The 25231-nt window shown below is 39.6% G+C and overlaps 2 protein-coding genes across 9 annotated transcripts in view; one reads left to right on the top strand and one right to left on the bottom strand.

The window, feature by feature from the left end:
* On the bottom strand, positions 1-13316 carry CEP19 (centrosomal protein 19). Of its 8 annotated transcripts, none has more exons than XM_022568679.3 (3): positions 12469-13316; positions 7603-8461; positions 1-6980 (listed from the first exon to the last, which is right to left on the bottom strand). In XM_022568679.3, the coding sequence occupies exons 2-3, from the start codon at positions 7730-7732 to the stop codon at positions 6616-6618; spliced, it is 495 nt and encodes a 164-aa protein (XP_022424387.1). In that variant the 5' UTR covers positions 7733-8461; positions 12469-13316; the 3' UTR covers positions 1-6615. The 8 variants fall into 8 exon arrangements, with proteins under 8 accessions (XP_022424387.1, XP_089766159.1, XP_022424422.1 ...); XM_089910033.1 differs by having other exon boundaries at positions 7603-10814; XM_022568714.3 differs by having other exon boundaries at positions 7603-7802; positions 12269-13316.
* The window catches only part of PIGX (phosphatidylinositol glycan anchor biosynthesis class X), a 27870-nt gene continuing 15312 nt past the window's right edge, over positions 12674-25231 (top strand). The window contains exons 1-4 of the mRNA XM_022584176.2: positions 12674-12712; positions 12788-12980; positions 15864-15927; positions 24476-24617. Coding sequence (XP_022439884.1) covers positions 12674-12712; positions 12788-12980; positions 15864-15927; positions 24476-24617 — 438 coding nt within the window. The remainder of the gene's footprint in view (positions 12713-12787; positions 12981-15863; positions 15928-24475; positions 24618-25231) is intronic.

The following is a 25231-nucleotide window of genomic DNA, read 5'->3' on the forward strand; positions in this document are numbered from 1 at the left end:
TTGGCTTAAAAATGGGGAAATTTATTTCATGTAACAAAATATCCAAAGGTAGGGCAGGCTCCAGGTGCAGTACTCCAGGGCTCTGGCTCCATCTTTCTGTGATTCTCTTTGTTCTGCCCTCATTAATGATCAGCGTCATCCTCAGACTGGCCACAAAATGACTGCAGTATTTCCAGGTGTCACATTCAGATACAACCATGTCCAGAGAAATAGAGGAGACTCCTTTTCTCCAAAAAATAGTGAACACCTATTTCACAGGTCCTTGTAGATCCCCCTTCACATCTCATTGGCTAGAACTGGGTAACATGCCCATCTCTAAACCAATCATAGACAATGAAATGGAACTACTGGGATTTATTGAGACCAAACGGTCTTTGCCTCTAGATCTGAGACTTATGTGGGAGGGGTTATACCTGAATAAACAGTATTGGGCCTCTGCAGGCAGTGAAGGAAGTGAAAGGATGTTGAGTAGGCAATCTGCTATATAACAGTATCTGCTACAGCGTGAAATGGTGAACCACTGAGAGGATTTTATAGCCATAAAAGCTAAAAATTTTGAGCTTGAAGGTTGATTGTTCATTCAGCCATTAACACTCTTGTAAACTTGGCCAGGGGAAGTTCTTTTGTTAGTTTGTTTCTAGAAGAGAGGTGAGGATAGGGGAGATCCTTTTCAGTTTGTGACCCCTGGCTTGTAGGTTTTCATTTGACTCTCCACAGTCTACTTTCTCCATCTATGTTGAACACATCCAACCTCACCCTTCCATCTGAACAAAGCTCCTCCTTTCTTTCTTTCTTTCTTTCTTTCTTTCTTTCTTTCTTTCTTTCTTTCTTTCTCTTTCTTTTCTTTCTTTCCTTCTTCCTTCCTTCCTTTCTTTCTTTCTTTCTTTCTTTCTAATTTTGGCTGTGTCAGGTCTTAGTTGCGGCATGTGGGATCTTCATTTTGGCAGGCGGGATCTCTCATTGTGGCACTCAGGCTCTTTGTTGTGGTGCACAGACTTCTCTCTAGTTGTGGCCTACAGACGTCTCTCTAGTTGTGGCCTGCAGGCTCCAGAGCACATGGGCTGTGTAGTTTGTGGCACACAGGCTCTCTAGTTGAGGCGCACAGGCTCACTAGTTGCCATGTGTGGGCTTAGTTCTTCCGTGGCATGTGGGATTTTAGTTCCCCAACCAGGGCTCGAACCCACGTCCCCTGCATTGGAAGATGGATTCTTTACTGCTGGACTACCAGGGAAGTCCTCTCCTTCTTCTTAATGAAATAAAAAATCACATTTTAAGGCAAGACAAGAAAAATTTAAACATAAAAATTTTCAGGGACTTCCCTGGTGGTGCAGAGGTTAAGAATTCGCCTGCCAATGCAGGGGACGTGGGTTCGAGCCCTGGTCCAGGAAGATCCCACATGCCACGGAGCAAGTAAGCCTATGTATCACAACTACTGAGCCTGTGCTCTAGAGCCTGCGAGCCACAACTACAGAGCCTGCATGCCACAACTACTGAAACCTGCGCACCTAGAGCCCATGCTCCACAACAGGAGATGCCACCGCAATGAGAAGCCCATGCACCACAACAAAGAGTAGCCCTCGCTCGCCGCAACTAGAGAAAGCCTGAGAGCGGCAACAAAGACCCAACGCAGCCAAAAATAAAAGTAATTAATTAATTAATTTTAAAAAACTAGTGATTGGTCAGGGACCTATATTCAATATTTTGTAATAACCTATATGTGAAAAGAATCTACAAAAGAATGTATATATATGTGTGTGTGTGTGTGTTTGTAACTGAATCACTTTGCTGTAAACCTGAAATTAACACATTATAAATCAACCATACTTCAATAAATATAAATAAATAAATATTAAAAAAAAAGACAGTGATTGGTGCAGAACAGACTGGTCAGACAACCTGGGGAGATACTGGGCCACACTTCATGGAGGTCCTTAGCTTAAATACTTATGACCTTATTAATGTTACTAGCTGTATTCTTATATTCTGCCTATTTTACAAGATTATTATTTCTTGCATTACCAAATATGTGACTGAGCCTCAGATAAAATTAATGATGCCTAAGTGACCTGAAATGATTGACCAAATATATAGTCCTATAAGACCAATGATTGTAATTGTGTAACTCTAGATACGGGAAGAAGCAACAAGAGGGAGCCATTTCCTGGACCATAACAGACTAGTAAGACAGGCAATCCAGAGGCTTTTGGCTGCTGTTAACAGGGCCTAGTCCAGCAATAGCACTGAGTGGCCTATCAATGAAATCCTTGCTGACCTGGGAATGAGCATTCCTAGTGCTCTGGAACAAACTGGTAACCAAATGCCTCCCAAACCTTGGTCGAAATTAAGACCAAAAGAGAAGTGATCGATAAACAAAGAATGTTGAGAGCTCCCTGGTGGTCCAGTGGTTAAGACTCCGTGCTCCCAGTGCAGGGGGTCTGGCTTCGATCCCTGGTCGGGGAAATAAGATCCCACATACTGCAACTAAGCCTGCGCCCTGCAACTACTGAGCCCACTCTCTGCGTGCTGCAACTAGAGAGCCTGCATGCTGCCAGGAAGACCCAGTGCAGCCAAAATAAAAGAAAGAAAGAAAGAAAGAAAGAAAGATGAAAGGAAGGAAGGAAGGAGGAAGGAAGGAAGAAAGAAAGAGAAAGAAAGAAAGAAAGAAAGAAAGAATGAAAGGAAGGAAGGAAGGAAGGAAGGAAGGAAGAAAGAAAGAGAGAGAAAGAAAGAAAGAAAGAAAGAAAGGAAGGAAGGAAGGAAGAAAGAGAAAGAAAGAAAGAAAGAAAGAAAGAAAGAAAGAAAGAAAGGAAGGAAGGAAGGAAGGAAGGAGGAAGGAAGGAAGAAAGAAAGAAAGAGAAAGAAAGAAAGAAAGAAAGGAAGGAAGGAAGGAAGGAAGGAAGGAAGAAAGAAAGAAAGAAAACGTTGCCCACCATTGAGTTCAAGAATCAAGTCCTTAACTGCTGCAGTCACTGACCTACAATACACCCTGAAATGAATTCAGGGCGAAAGATCAGTATGAGGCACTCTGTGCTCTGGGAAAACTGACAGAACTGGCCCTCAGATAGATATTTTCAGGAGAAATTTTTTATAAACCCGGATTCTTGCATCTTCCCATACTTAGAAAAGCACTAAAACCATTAACTAAGAGGTCTATTCCCCATGACTAGTAGCAACCTTCTACTGAGATGTGTGCTTGGTTGCACAAAATCACCTTACCTCTTTCAAACAGTTCTCAGAGCTCTCTGAGAGACTGCCTCCCGGGTTATAATACTCAGTTTCATTCGAACAAAATTTTCCATTTCTTTCTTAGATGGGCTATGGATTAATTTTTTTCATCGACATGCTTGCCCTTCATTTTCACCTTAACTACTCACTCTTACCCTGGCTTCTCCTCAGTCTCACTATAACCTGATGGCTCTGCCTGGCTCATTAAGAAGAAGACTGGACTTCCCTGGTGGCGCAGTGGTTAAGAATCTGCCTACCAATGCAGGGGACATGGGTTCAAGCCCTGGTCCGGGAAGATCCCACATGCCGCAGAGCAACTAAGCCCATGTGCCACAACTACTGAGCCTATGTGCTGCAACTACTGAAACCTGCGTGCCTAGAGCCCATGTTCCATGACAAGAGAAGCCACTGCAATGAGAAGCCCGCACACCACAACGAAGAGTAGCCTCCACAGCTCGCCGCAACTAGAGAAAGCCCGCGTGCAGCAACGAAGACCCAACACAGCCAAAAAATAATTAATTAATTAAAACAAAAAAAAAGACTGAAATCATGAACCTGCCCCTGACATCATAACTGGACTATCATCAGTCTTCTCTCTTATTCTTTCCTTTCCTTTATTTTTTAATAAAATTTTATTGGATTATAGTTGATTTACAGTTATGTGTTAGTTTCAGGTGTATAGCAAAGTGAATCAGTTATACATATACATATATCCACTGTTTTTTAGATTCTTGTCCCATATAGGTCATTACAGAGTACTGAGTAGAGTTCCCTGTGCTATACAGTAGGTCCTTATTAGTTATCTATTTTATATATAGTAGTGTGTATATGTCAATCCCAACCTCACAATTTATCCCTCCCCAGCCACCCTGCTTTCCCCCCGGTAACCATAAGCTTGTTTTCTACATCTGTGACTCTATTTCTGTTTTGTAGATAAGTTCATTTGTACCATTTTTTAGGATTCCACATATAAGTGGTATCATACGATGTTTGTCTTTCTCTGTCTGACTTACTTCACTCAGTATGACAACCTCTAGGTCCATCCATGTTGCTGCAAATGGCAATATTTCGTTCTTTTTTATGGCTAATACTCCATGGTATATATGTACCACATCTTCTTTATCCATTCCTCTGTGATGGACATTTAGGTTGCTTCCATGTCCTGGCTATTGTAAATAGTGCTGCAATGAACATTGGGGTGCATGTGTCTTTTTGAATTATGGTTTTCTCTGGGTATATGCCCAGTAGTGGGATTGCTGGGTCATATGGTAATTCTATTTTCAGTTTTTTAAGGAATCGCCATACTGTTCTCCATAGTGGCTGCACCAATTTATATTCCCACCAGCAGTGTAGGAGGGTTCCCTTTGCTCCACACCCTCTCCAGCCTATATTATTTGTAGACTTTTTTAAAAAATTAATTAATTAATTTATTTTTGGCTGTGTTGGGTCTCCATTGCTGCGCGCAGGCTTTCTCTAGTTGCGGCGAGTGGGGGCTACTCTTCATTGCGGTGTGGGGGCTTCTCGTTGCAGTGGTTTCTCTTGTTGGGGAGCACGGGCTCTAGGCGCATGGGCTTCAGTAGTTGTGGCGCATGGGCTCAGTAGTTGTGGCTTGCGGGCTCTAGAGCACAGGCTCAGTAGTTGTGGTGCAGAGGCTTAGTTGCTCTGCGGTATGTGGGATCTTCCGGACCAGGGCTCGAACCCGTATCCCCTGCTTTGCAGGCGGATTCCTAACCACTGTACCACCAGGGAAGTCCCTATTTGTAGACTTTTTGATGACGGCCATTCTGACTGGTGTGAGGTGATACCTCATTGCAGTTTTTTTTTTTTTTTTTTTGCGGTACGCGGGCCTCTCACTGCTGTGGCCTCTCCCATTGCGGAGCACAGGCTCCGGACGCACAGGCTCACCGGCCATGGCTCACGGGCCCAGCCACTCCGCGGCATGTGGGATCTTCCCGGACCGGGGCACGAACCCGTGTCCCCTGCATCGGCAGGCGGACTCTCAACCACTGCGCCACCAGGGAAGCCCAAGAATGACCTCTTTAATGAGGCTTTTAATGGTAAGGAGAGTAGGGATGGACAGGTGGAAAGAATGAGTAACTTTTATAGCTTTATTTAATGGGTATTAATTTCCTTGCAGAAAACAGGATTTCTACCAATTAAATGATATTCTAATATGAAGAAAGATATATCTGTACATATATAACCTTGTTCAACAAAGATCTTCTCTTTGGAGATAAAAACTCATTAATAGGCCTAAACTGGCTGTACATATGTTCATTTATTATGGGTAGATTTCCCATTTTACAAACAAACCTCTTATTTATGGGAAGAGGTTCAGGGTTTCAGAACGTCTTTAGTACATATTTCCTGATACTGGGGCAGGGGGATGGGGCAGAATTCCCCTGCTATCCATCAGATTACATCCACTTGAAGCTGCAGGGCATTCTGCAGGGGTACTCTTCTACTCCAGAGTTAAATAGATATAAAAACAATGCATAAAGAATAATCCCCTGGGGATTCCCTGGTGGCGCAGTGGTTGAGAATCTGCCTGCTAATTCAGGGGACACGGGTTCGAGCCCTGGTCTGGGAAGATCCCACATGCCGCGGAGCAACTAGGTCCGTGAGCCACAACTACTGAGCCTGCGCGTCTGGAGCCTGTGCTCGGCAACAAGAGAGGCCGCGACAGTAAGAGGCCTGCGCACCGCGATGAAGAGTGGCCCCCGCTTGCCACAAGCAGAGAAAGCCCTCGCACAGAAATGAAGACCCAACACAGCCAAAAATAAATAAATAAATAAAATTTAAAAAAAGAAGAATAACCCCCTGGCAACCATATATGCCCTCTGATCTTATCAAACTATAATTTGCTTACTGTTCCTCAAATAAAACGTTCTAATTCCTATCTCTTTACCAATCCCCTGCAACATCCCCCTTTTTTCCCTCCCAGTATAATCTGGAATCCTATATAAGCTTCTATCCAAATACTACCATTTCAAGGGCCAGGCAAAGTACCATCTTGCCACTGATGGACAAAGTCCTCCCTGACTATTATACCCTACCGTAATCTAGGTTCTGATCCTCTCTAGCCTTTATCAAGCATTTGGATCTAATGTTTCCTAACACCATTAAACTAGTTTTTCATAAGCTTTTGACTTATCTTCCAATTAGACTGTAAGCTCCTTAAAGGCAGATTCCTATATTCTGTTTTCCCTATATTCCATATGCACCTACATAGTAGATGCTCTACATATCTTGGTTTTGAAAAGTAACATGGTCAATCCAAACGTGACCCAATATGCATAGTGTTCTTTACAGATTTTTCTACAACCAATCTATGGTCTTGTGTAAACATGGATTTTCTGCTACCCAATAATTTTTTTTTTTAGTTTTTGGTTATGAGGACTCGTCAGCTGACTCTGTGTCCCAGCCACAGGACTGTAGTTGTTCATCCTGTGGGAACTCCACTTCAATGTCATAAACAAAATTTGGATCATCCTTCTTCTTCTGATTTTTCTCAAAAAGTTCATCCATGATGCTCTTCCTTTTGGCAAGTTCCTTGTCATCTAGTTTGTTCAGGTCTTCCTCAGGATCAATGGTTGTTTCCCGCTGAATTTGTTCCATTGTTTCTGCCAAACTCTGCCCCCACAAGTAACCTCGTAAAAAACTGAATAACTTCTCCAGTTGCTTCAGGGATACCTGTTCCAGGTAACCCTTGTGCCGTGGATTATTCTTTAATTGTTCAGCAGCTCTGCTGCAATCTAGGAGGGAGAAACAAAACTATTATACCACACGCAACACCACAGACTATTCAGGTACCACAAGTTACTGAAACAATTACCTGTCATTATAGTCAAGTAGCTAACTGGCTTTTGGGAATGAACTATTTTACAGAACTATTTCTTTATATACAGCTTTGAGTGTGATGGGGGAAGGAGGGATATGTTTTTTATTTCTGTAACTTAAAATCACTTTGAGGAGATGTTAAATACTTTCAACTGGAGAAAACATCTGAGAAGAAAAAGTAGTATTACAGCTTTAGATATTAGTACTGGTACCAAGAAAATATCAAGATTACAAATAAAAAACACATTTGGAGGGAGAGAAGGGAATTAATATTACTGAATAATGCTATCTCATTTAACCCACACTGCAGATCTCAAAGGGTGGGATTATCAATTTCCTTTTACAGATTAGGAAACGGATGCTCACCAAGATTAAGTAATTTAGCCAAGATTTCATACCTACCCTGACAGTCACGACTTGAACCTTGGTCGGTCTAACTCTGAAGGCCATGTCATTCCATTACATGAGACTCAAATCGTTCTTATAAACTGACTCAGCGAATATTTAAGATAGGAGGCAAGATAAAACATAAGATACCTGAATACTTTGAAAAGTTTCGGACAGGCATGATGCGCTGGCGACTTTTCCCCTTCATTTCATTCTCATAGATTAAGATAACAGCCGGAGGCTGGAACCTAATTCCACATTTCTTGGCAGTGCACATCATTCTCACATACACTTCACGGTAAATCAGAGGAAATCTGATGAAAATGTGTTAGTCGCATAATGACTTCCTGCTAAAGGGGAAAAAAATTAAGTGTTGGATAAATCACATTCTCCTCTACTTTTCCTCTCCAGCAGATCTGAATCTACTCCAGTTCTGGAGATGCATAGTCAGCTCAAGCTCAGTATTTCAAGACCTACCTGGAAAGTTCAGTTTGGCCCCAGGTTATCTTTAGTCTTTAGAATCCCTGGTTCATTGAGGGGTGTAGATTTGTTCACATATGAACCTAGAAATGCAGTTCAGTTTGGATCTCTTCGTGTACTGTACTCTTAACCAAAGACTGTATATGAACCTCTGAGTCAGCTCAAGAATCAACTTACAGGATCTTTTTTGTTTACCAATTAAACAAGTATGTACAAGCACCCTCTATGTCAAGGTACTAAGAGTTTTTTAATCTTACACATTATGTCCTGAGGGGTTCACTAGACCAGACCTCTCTCCTTCGTACTTCCTCAATCATTCTACTCATTGAGTTTTTTGTAACTACTTACTTTATCACTTTTCTTTTCCTTCTCTTCTATATGCTCCATGAGGGCAGGGAACATATCCACTGTTCACCACAATATCCCCAGCACAATACCTGGACTGTAGTAGGTATTCCATTGTTTAATTCAATATGTTAATAGAAGACACAGCCTCTGTACATCCTCCAAGTGTTCACAGTTTAGAAGTCTGATCAAAAAAGGCAATAATCAGCCTCCACATATTTGAGGCAATAAAGCTTACATGGCTTTTATTTCAACTTATTTGTCTCACTACATGATGTTTTTTTCAGTTACAAGAATCATTTTATTTATTTATTATTTTTTAATCTTTATTGGAGTATAATTGTTTTACAATGTATTAGTTTCTGCTGTACCACAAAGTGAATCAGCTATATGTATACATATATCCCCATATCCCCTCCCTCTTGCGTCTCCCTCCCACCCTCCCTATCCCACCCCTCTAGGTCATCACAGTGTCGAGCTGATCTCCCTGTGCTATGCAGCAGCTTCCCACTAGCCATCCATTTTACATTTGGTAGTGTACATAGGTCAGTGCTACTCTCTCACTTCATCCCAGCTTCCCCTTCCCCCGCTGTGCCCTCAAGTCTGTTCTCTACGTCTGCGTCTTTATTCCTGCCCTGCCACTAGGTTCATCAGTACCGTTTTTTAAGATTCCATATGTGTGTTAGCATACAGTATTTGAAACAACCATTTTTTTTTTTTTGGTGAAACAACCATTTTAAAGGTTAATACTTTCCATTCCCTCTTCCCTTCCCTGCTCTCAATGCCAAAATATACTTAATTATAGGGACTGCTTTAGATGTGACTATGATATTCTCAGAAAGATTTGCAAATGTCAAAGAACCTGGAGGTAAAGCAGCATAGGGATGATACCTTCATAAATTCAGTTCTGTTAGAGAATCACTAGGAACATGGTTACTTAATACATGTTCATTGTAGAAAACTGGGATGGGAGTGGGGAAGGGGGAGGAAGAGACATACAAAATAATCATCCCTGATTCCTTCCAATCTTTCTAGGCATAGTTTTTTGTTTGTGTTTGGTTTTTTTTTTTTTTTGGTTTTTTTTTAGCTATAGTATGTTTTTATATCATACATACTGTTTCCTACCTTTTAAATTTTTACAAAATTTTATTTTATGGAAGTATAGTTGACTTACAATGTTGTGTTAATTTCTGCTACACAGCAAAGTGATTCAGTAATAAATATAAATACATATATTCTTTTTCATATGCTTTTCCATTTGGTTTATCACAGGATACTGAATATAGTTCCCTGTGCTATACAGTAGGACCTTGTTTATCCATTCTATATATGATAGTTTACATCTGCTGATCCCAAACTCCCAATCCATCCCTCTCCTATGCCCCCTCCCCCGTGGCAACCACAAGTCCATTCTCTATGTCTGTAAGCCTGTTTCTGTTTTGTAGATAAGTTCATTTGTGTCATATTTTAGATTCCACATATAAGTGATATCATATGGTATTTGTCTTTCTCTTTCTGACTTACTTCACGTAGTATGATACTCTCTAGGTGCATCATGTAGCTGCAAATGGCATTATTTCATTCTTTTTTAAGTCCTGCCTTTTAAATTTAACAACCTATGTAATTTTGCCATTAAATGTCTTTCTAAAATGCAAATTTTTATGACTGCAAATGTTTTGTCCTATGCATATACCATAATCTATATTATTCACCCCTTCCTATTGGATGTGAGAATTTTTACTCTTAGGAAATGGATCATACTGTGTTGGCTAAAAAGTTCGTTCGTTCCATAAGCTGGCTCTAGTAGCGCTTAGTTGTCTTTAACTTCATTTGAAACAGTTTTGTTAGACTGTATTGTGACAGCTGTCATATCAGTGTACATTAAAATTGGTGAATTTTTGTGTAGCCGTTTTAATACAGAAAATAGGGGGAAAAAACAACATTTTCGGCATATTACGCTTTATTATTTCAAGAAAGGTAAAAACACAACTGAAACGCAAAAAAAGATTTGTGCATTGTATGGAGAAGGTGCTATGACTGATCGAACGTGTCAAAACTGGTTTGCCAAGTTTCGTGCTGGAGATTCCTCGCTGGATGATGCTCCACGGTCGGGTACACAAGTTGAAGTTGATAGCCATCAAATCGAGACATTAATTGAGAACAATCAACATTATACCATGTGGGAGATAGCCAACATACTCAAAATATCCAAATCAAGCATTGAAAATCATTTGCACCAGCTTGGTTATGTTCATCACTTTGATGTTTGCGTTCCACGTAAGTTAAGAGAAAAAAACCTTCTTGACCGTATTTCCGAATGCGATTCTCTACTTAAACGTAATGAAAACGTTCCGTTTTTAAAACAAATTGTGACGGGCGATGAAAAGTGGATACTGTACAATAACGTGGAACAGAAGAGATGGTGGGGCAAGCGAAATGAACCATCACCAACCACACCAAAGGCTGATCTTCATCCAAAGAAGGTGATGTTGTGTATATGGTGGGATTAGAAGGGAATCCTCTATTATGAGCTCCTTCTGCAAAACCAAACGATTAATTCCAACAAGTACTGCTCCCAATTAGACCAACTCAAAGCAGCACTCGACAAAAAGCATCCCGAATTAGTCAATAGAAAACGCATAATCTTCCATCAGGATAACGTAAGACTGCATGTTTCTTTGATGACCAGGCAAAAACTGTTACAGCTTGGCTGGGAAGTTCTGATTCATCCAATATATTCACTAGACATTGCACCTTCGGATTTCCATTTATTTCGGTCTTTACAAAATTCTCTTAATGGAAAAAATTTCAATTCTCTGGAAGATTGTAAAAGGCACCTAGAACAGTTCTTTGCTCAAAAGGATAAAAAGTTTTGGGAAGATGGAATTATTGAGTTGCCTGAAAAATGGCAGAAAGTAGTGGAACAAAATGGTGAATACTTTGTTCAATAAAGTTCTTGGCAGAAATGAAAAATGAAAAATGTGGGATTTCCCCTGTGGTCCAGTGGGTAAGACTCTGCGCTCCTGATGCAGGAGGCCTGGGTTTGTTTCCCGGTTGGGGAACTAGATCCTGCATGCATGCCGTAACTAGGAGTCCGCATGCAGCAACTAAGAGCACCTACGTGCCTCAATGAAGACCTGGTGCAGCCGAAATAAATAAGTAAATATTTTTTTGAAGAGTGTGTCTTTTATTTTTACTTAAAAACCAAGGGAACTTTTTGGCCAACCCAATATATAAAAAACTGTGTTATCAAATTACTGTGCTCTGCCTCTGATCTGATGCCATGATCCCACTCCACCTCTTCTTTTTTTTTTTTTTTAAAACAAATACTACTCCCAGTTCACCTCACTAAAATTTGTTGTTAGTAAACTTTCTAGAAGATCCTACTGAGCACAATACAAATTCCATACACTCAAGCAAATGGCTGTATTAATAAATGATATATGCAAGTGATGCTCAATAATGTAGTTTTATGACTACACTCTTTTCTTTCTTTTTAAAACTAAACTTTTATTTTTATTAAAGTAATGTTTGTATGCTGTTTAAAATGTAACATAATTCTATGAGGTTTATAACAAAAAACTGTTGTCCTCTCCCCTTCCCCTCTCCATAGGTAACGAGTTTCTTTTAAATGTTTCTTCCAAAATTTATCTTCATATTTCTTAACAGTATGCTTATACTGCTATCTTCAGTTTTAGGGTAGTATCTTCTGACATCTTTCCTCTTTAAGACATCCATCCTAGAGCCCTCCGCTCTGTTCCAATCTGCATTGGATACTCTCCAGCTCTGCTTACATATTCAATTCATGAAGACAGACGACACATTTACCCAGCACTTCTTCCTAGACATTAATACTTTTCTCCTCAAGGATCAGTGACCTGCATAATCTTGCCAAGCATCCCCACAGCACCTAAAGTGTACGGATTTTGCCATCAGGTAGACGATCCTCTCCCTATCCACGCCCCCACTAGTGCAAGACTGACTTTCTTACCCATAGAGAAGTACATAAAATGCATCTTCTGCAGGTCAACGTCTAAAATCTCCGTGAGGGGGTGTTTCCACTAACCGTAGGGCACCTAGGAGCACTCGACTTTGAGGCCAGGCGCAGCCTGGCGCTGCAGAAAGAGGCGACAGCCAGAGCTCCGCACCGTGGGGTGAATACCCCGGCAGGAGGCCCACATCGGCAAATACCTGGAAGTGGAGGTGGACGCCGGGAGCTGGGCTAGGCTGTCCCCAAGACACCGCGCGCGGCTCAGAGTCAGGCTGGGGTCCCGCGGAGCGTTCCCTAGAGCAACTGCCCTGGCACACGTCACAGCGCTTCCGCCGCTCCTCGCTCCGCCCCCGACCGGGAGTGCGAGGGGCGGGGCGACGAGGGGGCGGGACCGCGGCCTCCTTGATGCCGGAACTTTCGGGGGCCGGGGATGCGGGGAGCAGGGTAACGGCTGGACCGCTGGCGTGCGCGCATTGAGTCTTCCGTCCCGGTCTCTAACTCCGTGACAGCGCGCTCTAGGAGCGGTGTGAGGCGTGTGCAGGTTCCTCCGACCGCTGTTTGTCCCCGCGCGCTCTTCTGGGGCGCGCGTTCTCCGGCGTCCTGGCTACCCCGGCCGTGGCCGTCCGGGTGGTGGCCTGGCTACTTCTCTGGGAAGCGGCTGAACTCACCTGCTCGCCAGCCATAGCCTTCAACACCACCCCCACCGACGCTGGTAAGGGGAAGGGCGGGGCTTCAGGGGTGAGGGCGGGGTTTAGGGCCGAGAGGGTAGGGAGCACTCCAGGCTCCCCAGTACTCTCCCTTCCGCGCTTAACAAAGGTACTTCTCGCGACCCTAGAGCTGTAGGGTGAGCTGCAGGAGGTTAAAAACAAAGGCCGCAAGCTTCCTGCTACTTCCCCCGCCCGCCGTCTTCATTGCTTTGTGGCTGCTCCTGGTTCTCTGGAGAGTCGGGCTTTGTTCGTGCCCCGGTCTGGGAGGATCCCACATGCCGCGGAACGGCTGGGCCCGTGAGCCATGGCCGCTGGGCTTGCGCGTCCGGAGCCTGTGCTCCCCAACGGGAGAAGCCACAACAGTGAGAGGCCCGCAAACCGAAAGAAAAAAAAAAAAAAAAAAAAAAAAAAAATTTTGTAAAGTACAGACGTGAAGCGTCTTGGGATGCTCTTGGAATGCGTGAAGCTTCTGACCACTACGGGGCCAGCAAAGTCTAAGTGCCCTATGAGGTGTGAGAACCCCAATCTAGAAATACGTTGTGTTGTCCTCGGGGGACGTGGAAAGGGGACGAAGACTAGTTTCGTTTTACAAACATTTTTGATAATGGACTAGATTGGGCTAGGGTTTCTTTATGACTCAGGGCTGGGCAAGCGAGTTGATTCACTTCTTTGGGCCCGAGTCCGTGGGCAGAAGTGCTGTGCTAGGCGCTGTGGATCCAGCCCTCGTGGAGCTTGCATTGCAGTAGGGGGAGATGTATACAGTGCAGTAGTAATTACAATAAAGTGACAACGTTTGATAGGGAAAGGAAAGTCAGTACAAATCAGGTGAGTTTCTCTGTCTTTAAAACGAGGATATTAGACTAGTATCTGTCAGTCAGTGCAGTTCTGCTTTTGTGTTTACATATTAAGTTCCCAAATTTATTTGAAGAAAGGATTATTAGGCCAAAAAGGATTTGTAAACAACTGGACTTGTATCTGAAGGCTTCCAGCACTGGCATTTTGTGATTAAAAAGGGGTCAATTTCCAGAGCCAGTTCAGGCCGCAATAACCAAGTAAGGTAATATTTAAGAGGAAAAATCTTGAAGGTGCATTCAGATGCAACAAATTCACTTTGAAAATGGTACCTTTGAGGACTTCCCTGGTGGTCCGGTGGTTAAGAATCCACCTTCCAATGCAGGGGACTTGGGTTGGATCCCTGGTTAGGGAACTAAGATCCCACATGCTCCGGGGCAACTAATCCCCCATGCTGCAACTACTGAGCCCGCGCACCACAACTAGAGAGAAGCCCACGTGAAGCAAGGCGAGTTCCTGCATGCCGCAACGAAGGTCCCATGTGCCATAAGTAAGACCCGACACAGCTAAATAAATAAATATTACAAAAAAAAGAAAGAAAATGGTACCTTTGCCTTAAAAATCATAAATAATCTAGTATTTGCAATACTGTTTGTAAATTAGCTTTTCTACTGTCCCAAGATGAATGAAATTTACTATTATCTAGTGTATATCCTGATAGACTTTAAGCCTATTAATCTGACCTTTTTTCTAATTAATTTATAGGCAGATATAAACCCTTACCCCCACCTCTATTAAAGTTAAACATTGAAGAAATATCTTGATTTATGCAAGAGATATTCTGTAAGTTGCTTCGGAAAAGATGATATGTGCTTCTCCAAAGCAATTAAGGATTTCTTTAAATAGCTAGGAGAGTGGAAATGCCTTAGGCTTTAAAAGTTGGGCAGTTCTTGCTTCTAATCAGTTACTTACCTAGTTGTGTGGCCTAAACAGTAACTGTTTATAAGTCAGAGTTTCCTCCTGTGTACAAAAGGCAATAATTTTGCCTGCCTGTTTAGCTAGACTGTGAAAGTTAAAATACATGTGAAAGCCCCAAGTAGAGAATCTGTCATATAGGTATTATTTAATAAATGTTGTCTTTCATACTTTTTTCCTTCCTTCCCTAGTATATTCCAAATGTTTCCATCTCCCTGTCATTTTTTTTTTTTTTTTGGATCGTCTCAGGAATACATCTAATGGACTTAGCAACATACAGTAGTGTATGGTTTTTCTGTATGTTTGTTTTAATATTCTTCCCACACACTTCCAGCTTTTGAAAATGGAGTAAAATTCCATAGCAAAGTGCCTGGGCAGAGTTGGTGGTCATTAGTAGCTGAATTTTTAACTTTATGAGACTGACACTGAGTAAGAGTTTTAATGTCTGAATTCTGCATGGAGTCAGTATAGTGAGATTTCTGGTTATTCTAAGTTTATAAAGGAGCCCTTTGAACCTTTCAAAAGCCTCCAGTTTTTGTTGTTTCTTTAAACTCTTTCAACATCTCCACAAGGCATAGTGTACCATCCTCTCAGTTTTTTCTATGTGTGGATGGTAGAATATAGAAGTTGCCAGTTTGTATCTGATACTCAGTTTCAGTGAGCTAGGATTAAAATAGAGGTTTCCTGGCTCTTTGGCCATTCTGTTGTTTTTGGTGTCCTGGGATCACCTGAATAAAGTAATATAAATAGCAAACAGTTATATAGAGTGCTTGCTATATGGTTGACCCTGTTCTAAGTGCTTCTACATATATTAAATTCTCATGACAACTAGTAGAGAGAGAAACTATCTTGCCCAATGTCACACAGCTGTTAATAGACAGACTGGGGTTTGAAACTAGCCAATCTAACTCCAAAGTCAAGACTTTTAACCCCTATACTATACTAGAAATAGATTCATGTGTTGCTCAAATTGCTTAAGTTTTAAAAGTTTTTGTTTTGTTTTTAGGTTGGTTAGATTTTCCAGGTAGTTAAAGCCTATTCAAACTATTATTTTCTGATTATTTAAATATTCTTTCATTGAGTGCTTATTTTGTTTAAAAGAAATCTTTTCATGCTTATAGGCATAAGGGCCACTTGTTCTGAAATTATTTTGAGGCAAGAAGTTTTGAAAGATGGTTTCCACAGGTAAGTTGCCCATTGACATATACTTACATCAAAATACTATTTCAATGTAATTTAAAGCAAAAAATCAATAGTTGAAAAATGGATAAACTGAAAAAAAATTACTTGCCTTCTTAAAGTTATAAGTGACAGCTACATGATTCATAGTTTGAAATAATGATTAAAATAACTGTGGAGAAGAGAAGGAGGAAACAAACATTTATTATTTACTACACATATCTATTATATATTTATATAGCCAGAAGCTGTATATACAGTATTCCGTTTAATCTTCACAATGGTTGTAAGATAGATGATACCTTTCTTGTATTTCAGATGAGGGACTAGGGCTCAGGGAATTTAAATAATTGTGTAGAGGTTAGGGTGGTAGAGCTCTGATTCAAATTTATGACTATCATACTCCAAAGCCACACTCTCAAGGACTAAGATATTATACCACCCTAAATCACTATTTCTAATTTACAAGACTTGGTTCCAAAGACCAAACTATTTCCAAAACAGAAACTATCCTCAAAAATGAATATTTGCCAGTATTAAAGATATTTAAAAGACTGGTAAAATGTTGTGGAAACTGTTCCATAAGAAATTCCCAAACTTTAAAGCTTCTCAAGGTGGTCACTTTGAAATTATTATCAGATATTTGACTTATAAATTCTGATACATATATTTTAAAAATCCTTTCATTTTATAAGTCACCTTAAACTAAAACAACTCACTTTCGTCACTCTTAATGTTAGCCTACAAGTGAATGGCTAGGAGGTGTAGTAGAAAGAACTTGTTTTTTCTGTTTGTTTGTTTTTAATTCAGATAAATTTGGGCTCAAAATGTAGCTCTATTATTTAGTATCTGTGTGGCCTTAGTCAAGTTAAGTCATTGCTACCTTACTGATAAAGGTGGATAATGATAGTATTTCCTTATTAGGGTTGTGATGATTAGATCGGAGAATATATGGAAAGCTCCTTAATGTAGTGCTTGTCATATAGCACATACCCAGGAAATGTTAGCTATCATTATTTTTTTTTTTTTTTTTTTTTTTGCGGTACGCGGGCCTCTCCCTGTTGTGGCCTCTCCCGTTGTGGAGCACAGGCTCCGGACGCGCAGGCTCAGCGGCCATAGCTCATGGGCCCAGCCACTCTGCGGCATGTGGGATCTTCCCGGACCGGGAAGGCGGACTCTCAACCACTGCGCCACCAGGAAAGCCCAGCTATTATTATTAATAATGAGATTGGTGATCAATCTGGGCAGTACAGTTTCAAAGAGGAGGTGTGACTATAAAGTATAAAACTGATTTTGGGAGGGAATTCACTTCTGAAAGGAGTTTTTGACAGAGTTCCAGACACATTTTAAGCAATATCAGGGTAATTATGCCAATTATATAGCTTCTCTCTTTAACATAATTGGAACGTATTTTCAAGAGGAATGGGAAATAACTGATTCCAATAAGGAAGAAAGAAGTAACTGAAGAGACTATCGTGACAACAAAAGTAGCTGTCCAACTCTAAGTACTGAGGATAAAAAGCAGGATATAAAACCAACAGTAAAAAGTGACAGAACCCATAAGAATAGCTTCAGAAACTAGAAATCTCAGAGTTATTTGAGACCTTCAGAAAATGCCAACAATCATTTTTTAAAAAGGCTTTTTTAGTTATGTTTAGAGCAGGTATAGTCTTGAGAGAGTAGATGAAGAAATATTAACATATCATAGAAAGTAGAATTTGTTAGTCCCTCTTATTTCTGTCTTCTTGGTCAAGAAGAATTAATCCCACTCTGGAAAGGGCCAAGTGGTTATTGGTAGTAGGAAACTGAAGTGCAGAAAATGTAAGGGAATTAATTACACAAAAGGGCCTTAATGAATATAAATGAGTTTAGAGTCTCCCCTCTCTGATGAATTATATCTCATTGCAGTAGTAGAACTTGCTTAAACCATTGCTGAACTTCTGTTTGTAATCTTTGGATGATCTGGAAGTTAGTTATTGTAGATTCTGGGCAAAATTCTAGGCCAGATTACTAAAACGATGGTTTGTGAACACAGAATAGAAACTGTTGGTTTCTGAGGACTTGCATGAATAAGCTTTATTACAAGCTTATTTCTTTTATAGAGTTACTGGACAGGTGGATCAGAGGAATGCTATAGCTATAGTATATCTGGTTTTCTGTAAGTCTTTTGATGAAATTTACGTGTTATATTTGAGAACAAGATGAAGAATGTGAACTGAAAGGTAACACAGGTGAATAACTTCAGAAAGGTTAACAAATACATCTGACATGTTTTGGTTAATTGGTTGAATTCATCTTGGAGGGAGGTCCTGAAGAGTCTCTGTCTTTTTAAATATATGTGTTTTTTCTGATGATAAGATGTTACATGTTCACAAATACATATATAGTATCCAGAAGAAAAGAGATAATAGATATAGTCTACTTTAGAATATATTTAGAAGAATTAAAGCAATATATATATATATATAGATAGATAGATAGATAGCTGCTCTTGATATTTTATAGAGGCAGAATGAAATAGTGGCTAACAATTTGGGCTCTAGAGCATAACTATTGGAGTTTGAATCTTAGCTCTTGGCTGTGTTACTTAGTCTCTCTGTGCTTTGCTTTCCTTTCCCTCTTTCTTTTCTTGAAAGAGGTAAAATATTTTTGTTTACTCACATGTATATACACAACTTTTGGATTTAATTGATTTTTATATTCTGTGATTAGCTTTTGCATCACTAGAAATGATATTTTGGGGCAAAAATAGAATATAACAATGCCATAGAAACTATTCAGAATTCTTTCAGTGAATGCAAATTATTAGGAAAATAAACTGCTATATGTAAAATTACCTCAGACTACTTTAAAGAATAAAAGCAAAAAATATCTATAGAGATAGCTGCTCTTGATATTTAATTCTTGGAATTTCTGCTCTGTTCCTAGAGCAATGAGTTCATATAAATTTATTGATTATCTGAGAACCAGAAACTAATATCTTATATAAAGCCTGAAAACGTTTCCCCATACTTTTTAAGTTGGAGATGATAATTTTTCTATGAAAAGAGTAACATGGGTATTTCATCCTAGTGCTTTGTTTTCTTACAGGTAAAATAGGAATTATAATAGTACTATTTCATAGTGTTCTTTTTTTTAATTAATTAATTTATTTTTGACTGCATTGGGTCTTCGTTGCTGCACGCAGGTTAATTTCTTTAGTTGTGGCGAGCAGGGGCTACTCTTCGTTGCGGTGTGCCGGCTTCTCATTGCAGTGGCTTCTCTTGTCGCGAAGCACAGGCCCTAGGCGCGTGGGCTTCAGTAGTTGTGGCACACGGGCTCAGTAGTTGTGGCTCGCGGGCTGTAGAGTGCAGGCTTGGTGTGGCACACAGGCTTAGTTGCTCCGCGGCATGTGGGATCTTCCCCCACCAGGGATTGAACCCGTGTCCTCTGCATTGGCAGGTGGATTCTTAACCACTGCACCACCCGGAAAGCCCTCATAGTGGTTTTTTTAAATAAACTTCATTGAGTTTGACAACTATATACACCCATGTAACCATGTAACCAGTCAAAATATAGAACATTTTCATCATCTCCAAAAATACTCATGTGCTACTTGCAGTTATTCTCCCTCACCCATACCCACACTCAGACAATCACTGATCTACTTCTGTTACTAGATAGATTTTCTGGAATTTTATATAAATGAAATCATACAGTATGTACTTTTTGATATCTGGCTTCTTTCACTCAGCATTATGTCAATGAGATTTAATGATGTTCTGTATTGTAGTAATTTGTTCTTTTTGTTGCAGAGTACTGAAATTTGTTTATTCATTCACATATCTATGGCATCAGAGTTGTTCCTAGTTTGGGGCTATGGTAAATAAAGCTATAATGAGTAGTTGTGTACAAGTCTTGGCGTGGACATGTTTTCATTAATTTTGGGTAAATATCAATAAACAGAATTGCTGGATATATGATAGATAAATGTTGAACTTTTTAAGAAACTGCCCAACTGTTTTCCAAAGTGGTTATGCTGTTTTACATTCTCATCAGTAATGTATGAGAGTTCTGTTTCATACATTGTGAAACAGAACTTGCCAGCCACGTCCTTGCCAGCACTTGATATGGTCAGTCTTTTTAATTTTAGACTTTCTGGTGCATGTGTAGTGGTATCTCATTGTAATTTTAATTTGTATTTCCCTGATGAGTAATGATATTGAGCATCTTTTTGTGTGCTTATTGTCCACTAGTATATCTTCCTTTGTGAAGTGTTTTAGTCTTTTTTTTTTAATTGAAGTATAGCTGATTTGCAGTGTTGTGTTAATTTCTGCTGTAGAGGAAAGTGATTCAGTTATACATACATATACATTCTTTTTTATGTTCTTTTCCATTATGTTTATCTGAGGATATTGAATATAGTTCCCTGTGCTATATAGTAGGACCTTGTTGTTCATCTATTCTATATGTAATAGTTTGCGTCTGGTAACTCCAAACTCCCAGTCCATCCCTTCCCCTTGGCAACTACAAATCCGTTCTCTATGTCTGTGAGTCTGTTTCTGTTTTGTAGGTAGGTTCATTTATGTCATATTTTAGATTCCACATAAAAGTGGTATCCTATTGTATTTCTCTTTCTCTTTCTGACTTGTGAAGTGTCTTAGTCTTTTGTCCATTTTTAAACTGGGTTGTTTGTTATTTTATTATCAAGTTTTAAGAATTCTAATTTTTTTTTTTTTTTGCGGTACACGGGCCTCTCACTGTTGAGGCCTTTCCCGTTGTGGAGCACAGCCTCCGGACGCGCAGGCTCAGCGGCATGGCTCACGGGGCCATGGCTCACGGGCCCAGCCGCTCCGCGGCATGTGGGATCTTCCCGGACCAGGGCATTAACCCGTGTCCCCTGCATCGGCAGGCGGACTCTCAACCACTGCGCCACCAGGGAAGCCCCAAGAATTCTAATTTTGATGGAGTATAGTTTATCAAACTTTTTCTTTTGTGGTTCATGGTTTTTGTGTCCTGTGTAAGAAATCCTTGTCTATTCCAGGATCATGGAAATTTTCTTTTAGAAGTGTTATATGGAGTATGATCCATTTTGAATTAATTTTTTTATATACTGTTAGGTAGGGGTTGAGGTTAATTTTCCATATGGATATCCAGTTGATCCAGCATCATTTGGTGAAAGGACTATTCTTTCCTCATCAAATTACCTTGACACATTTGTTGAAAATTAATTACCTTATATGTGAGGATCTATTTGTGTACTGTATTCAAACTATGGCCCATAGGCCAAATCCTGCTCATTTTGTACACCCTTGAGCTAAAAATGAGCCTGTGCTCCGCAACGGGAGAGGCCACAACAGTGAGAGGCCCGCGTACTGCAAAAAAAAAAAAAAAAAAAAGATAAACTGATAAAAGCTAAATAAATGGAAATACTATATTCATGCATTGGAACATTCATTAATATCAACATATCAGTTCTGTACAAATTGATCTAGAGTTTCAACAGAATCCCAACCAAAATTTTATGAAGCTTTTTTGAAGAAATCTACAAGTTGATTTCAAAAGTTATATGAAAATGCAAAGGGTCTAGAATAACCAAAACATCTTTCAAAAAAAAAGGTGAAGGACTCAGATTTCCTGACTTGAAGATGTAGCATCAAGCTACAACTATTATCAAAATAGTACATTACGGAACATACAGATCAGGGGTTGGCAAACATTTTCTGTAAAGGTCCTAACAGTAAAATTATTTAGGCTTTGTGAGTCATATAAGGCTTCTGTTGAATATTTTTCTTTGCCTTTTTTTAAAACAACCTTTAAAAGTGTAAAAATCATTTTTAGCTCAAGGGTGGTAAACAAAACAACAAAACAAAACAAAAAACAGTCCAGGTGGTGCTCTCTTGAAATTCATGAAAGTGGTCCTTCACAATACGAAGCACCAGGTTTGACGTGCCAACAGCAGGCTCTCCCAGAAGTACTAGTTTGTACCAGCGTACTGTATTTTATTTCCAGTGTTTGGCCTGGTGGGTCTTGTTGCTCCTTGATTAGCCATGTTTAAATTTGAAAGAAGTCCCTAATTTCAGTCTCTTAGATCAGTTTCCAGGATGCAAAGTGTCAATTTTTCTCTTTCTGGAACTAAAGGAACCTGAGACCACACATGCAGGGCTGTGGGGCTGAAGCTACCTGGCAGCAGATCCCAGGCATAGCCCGAAGGACAAGAGAGAAGCTGAAGCTGTGGCTTTGGTGGAGGCGGTGTCTCCTCCTCCTATTGATTTCCAATTTAATTCCATGTGGTTAGAGACCATATTCTGCATGATTTCAGTTCTTTTAAACTTCTAGACTTATTGCCCAGCGTATAGTTTTTCTTATGCACGGAGTGTGATCTGTAAATGTTAATTAGATCAACTAAATTGAAGGTTGTCCATGCCTTCTGTATCCTTACTGATTTTCTCTCTACTTGTTCTATCCATTACGGAGAGAAGGGCGTCAAAATCTTTTTCTCTAATTGTGGATTTGTCTGTTTATCCTTGTAGTTCAACCAGTTTTTGCTAAGAAATAAAATACATGAATACTTTGAAGCTCTGTTTTTAGGTGCATAAAGTACATTTAGGATTGTCATATTTTCTTGATGATTGACCCTTTTATTTTTGTGTAATGTCCTTCTTTATCCCTGACAATAGTCCTTGTCCTTAAGTCCACTTTTTTTTTTTTTTTTTTTTGTGGTACGCGGGCCTCTCACTGCCGCGGCCTCTCCCGCCGAGGAGCACAGGCTCCGGACGCGCAGGCCCAGCGGCCACGGTTCACGGGCCCAGCCGCTCCGCGGCACGCAGGATCCTCCCAGACCGGGGCACGAACCCGCGCCCCCCGCATCGGCAGGCGGACTCTCAATCACTGTGCCACCAGGGAAGCCTCTGAAGTCCACTTTTTAAGTATTAATATAGCCACTCCATATTTATTGTTATTAACATTTGCATACATTTTCCCATCCTTCTACTTTTATCTGTGTTTATATTTAACGTTTCTTGTAGACAGCATATAGTTAAGTGTTGATATTTTATCCAGTCTGTCAATCTCTACTTTCTAATTGGAGTGATTAGACTATTTACTTTTAATGTAAATATAGATTTGGTTGGTTTGGTTTAAATCTATCCATCTTGCTACTTTTTTTCTGTTTTTTTCTATTTGTCCCATCTAATCTTTTTCATTTTTTCTGCCTTATTTTGAATAAATGGAATATTTTTTAATCATTCCATTTTATCTCCATTTTTGGCTTATTAACTATACCTCTCTCTTTTTAAAAAATTGTTTGCTTTAGGGCTTACAATTTTAACTTATCATAGTCTACCTTCAAATAATATTACTGTATACCATTAATAATGTATGAATCTTATATCAGAACAGTTCACTTCTTTCTCCTCCCCTTTATGCTATTCTTGCTATACGTTTATTAACTTTACATGTTTTGCTTATGTTATAAACACTACCATATATTATTGTTACTTTTGCTCTGAACAGCCAGTCACATATTTTTTACATTATTATTTATTTTAATTGTGGTAAAATGTCTGTAACATAAAATTTGCCATCTTAACTGTTTTTAATTGTACACTTCAGTGACATTAAGGACATTCACATTGTTGTGTTACCATCACTACTATTCATCCATAAATCTCTTCATGTTGCAAAACTGATACTCTGTGCCTCTTAACAGTAACTCCCTATTCTTCCCTTCCCCCTGCCCCAGGTAACCACCATTCTATTTCTATCTCTGTGGGAATCTCTGCTGAGCCCTTTGGTCTCTACGCTTTGGTTGGTTGGAATGCAGTGTCTCCCCACCCTCTGCGAAATTTCAGAATTTCTCATCTTTCACTTCCCTTGTAATTCTTTGTCTAGTCTTGTGGAGTTACATCTTACTCACGCTTATTTTAGTATTCAACAAAAACTCAAGGGGACTCTATTTCAGACTTCTAGAACTCTTTCTACGAAGTTCCTTCCTTTCTGGAACATAGCACTGTGACTTCTAGCTATGTAAGCCTCCCTTATCTTCTGTCTCTGTTTTCTCACTTAAGCAAAACCACTGTGCTTTGGATCTTCTTCCCTGCACTTGGTCCAGAATGGGCCTCCAGACAGAATGCCAGGACAATTATCCATTTAGGTTTATAATCTATTTCAAATTAATATTTTTAGGATGGTATAAGGTAGAGGTCAAGATTCAGTTTTTTCTATATAGATACACAGTTGTTTCAGTACCATTTGCTGAAAAGACAATCTTATCCCCATCAACTTATATTGGCACCTTTATTTTAAAAAGTGTGTGTCTGTTTCTGGACTCCATCCCTTTCCATTGATCTTTGTCTGTTTTCACACTAATACTATATTATGGCTTATGACATGAATTTATGAAAGATCTAATGAGTGGTTCTGATGTGATATAAATATTTCATTTGACTTGATATAATCTTGTTTTGAAAAACTAATTTGAAATATAGTATTTCTACTAACTTGAATATAACGTTATACTAGCTCATTTAAAAAATGAATGAAGATATTTACTTTAAACATACTTGTCTTACAGAGACCTGTTAATAAAAGTGAAATTTGGAGAGAGCATTGAGGACTTACAGACCTGCCGACTCTTAATTAAACAGTACATCCCGACAGGACTTTTTGTGGATCCGTATGAGTTGGCTTCATTACGAGAGAGAAACATAACAGAGGTACAAGTGTTAGAGGGATTTTTTTTGAGAGAGAAATTATTGTAGGGATGCTATAATTTGGATTAAGGCAAAATAGGTAAGACAACATTGTAGTACTTTTGTATTGATTTTTTTAAAGTGTATAAAGTAACCTTTCAAAGATAGGACGGGAGTATTCTTTATAAAGTGAGTGATACCTGTCATACTTGTCAGTAATAAGCCAACTAAACTGATGTTGTTAAAGCTTCTGTTTGAGAAGATTAATAGTTAATAAATACTGCTTCAACAACAACTTTGTTAAATTGACATATACCCCAACACCTGTATAATTTGGGTGTGGGAGGAAACAAAACAAATATTTATTGGATATCTGTATGACAAATATCTTCTTTTTTTTTTTTTAAAGGAAGCAAGGTAAAATTAAGCATTATAAGAAAGACTATGTCCCACACCCTTTACATAGATTAATCTTATAACAACCTTGGAAAGATTGCATTCTATAGTTAAGGAAACAGGCACAGAGAGGCCAAATAACTTATCCAGGATCACATAGGCAAATGGAAAAGCCAAGAAAATGAATCCAGGATTGTCTGATTGCAAAGTTGTCGTTCTTTTGGGAAATAAATCTTACTCCT

Source organism: Delphinapterus leucas, chromosome 4, assembly GCF_059928025.1.
Source record: "Delphinapterus leucas isolate spDelLeu-1000000601 "Yukka" chromosome 4, BTC_Dleu_Yukka2, whole genome shotgun sequence".
NCBI lineage: Eukaryota > Metazoa > Chordata > Mammalia > Artiodactyla > Monodontidae > Delphinapterus > Delphinapterus leucas.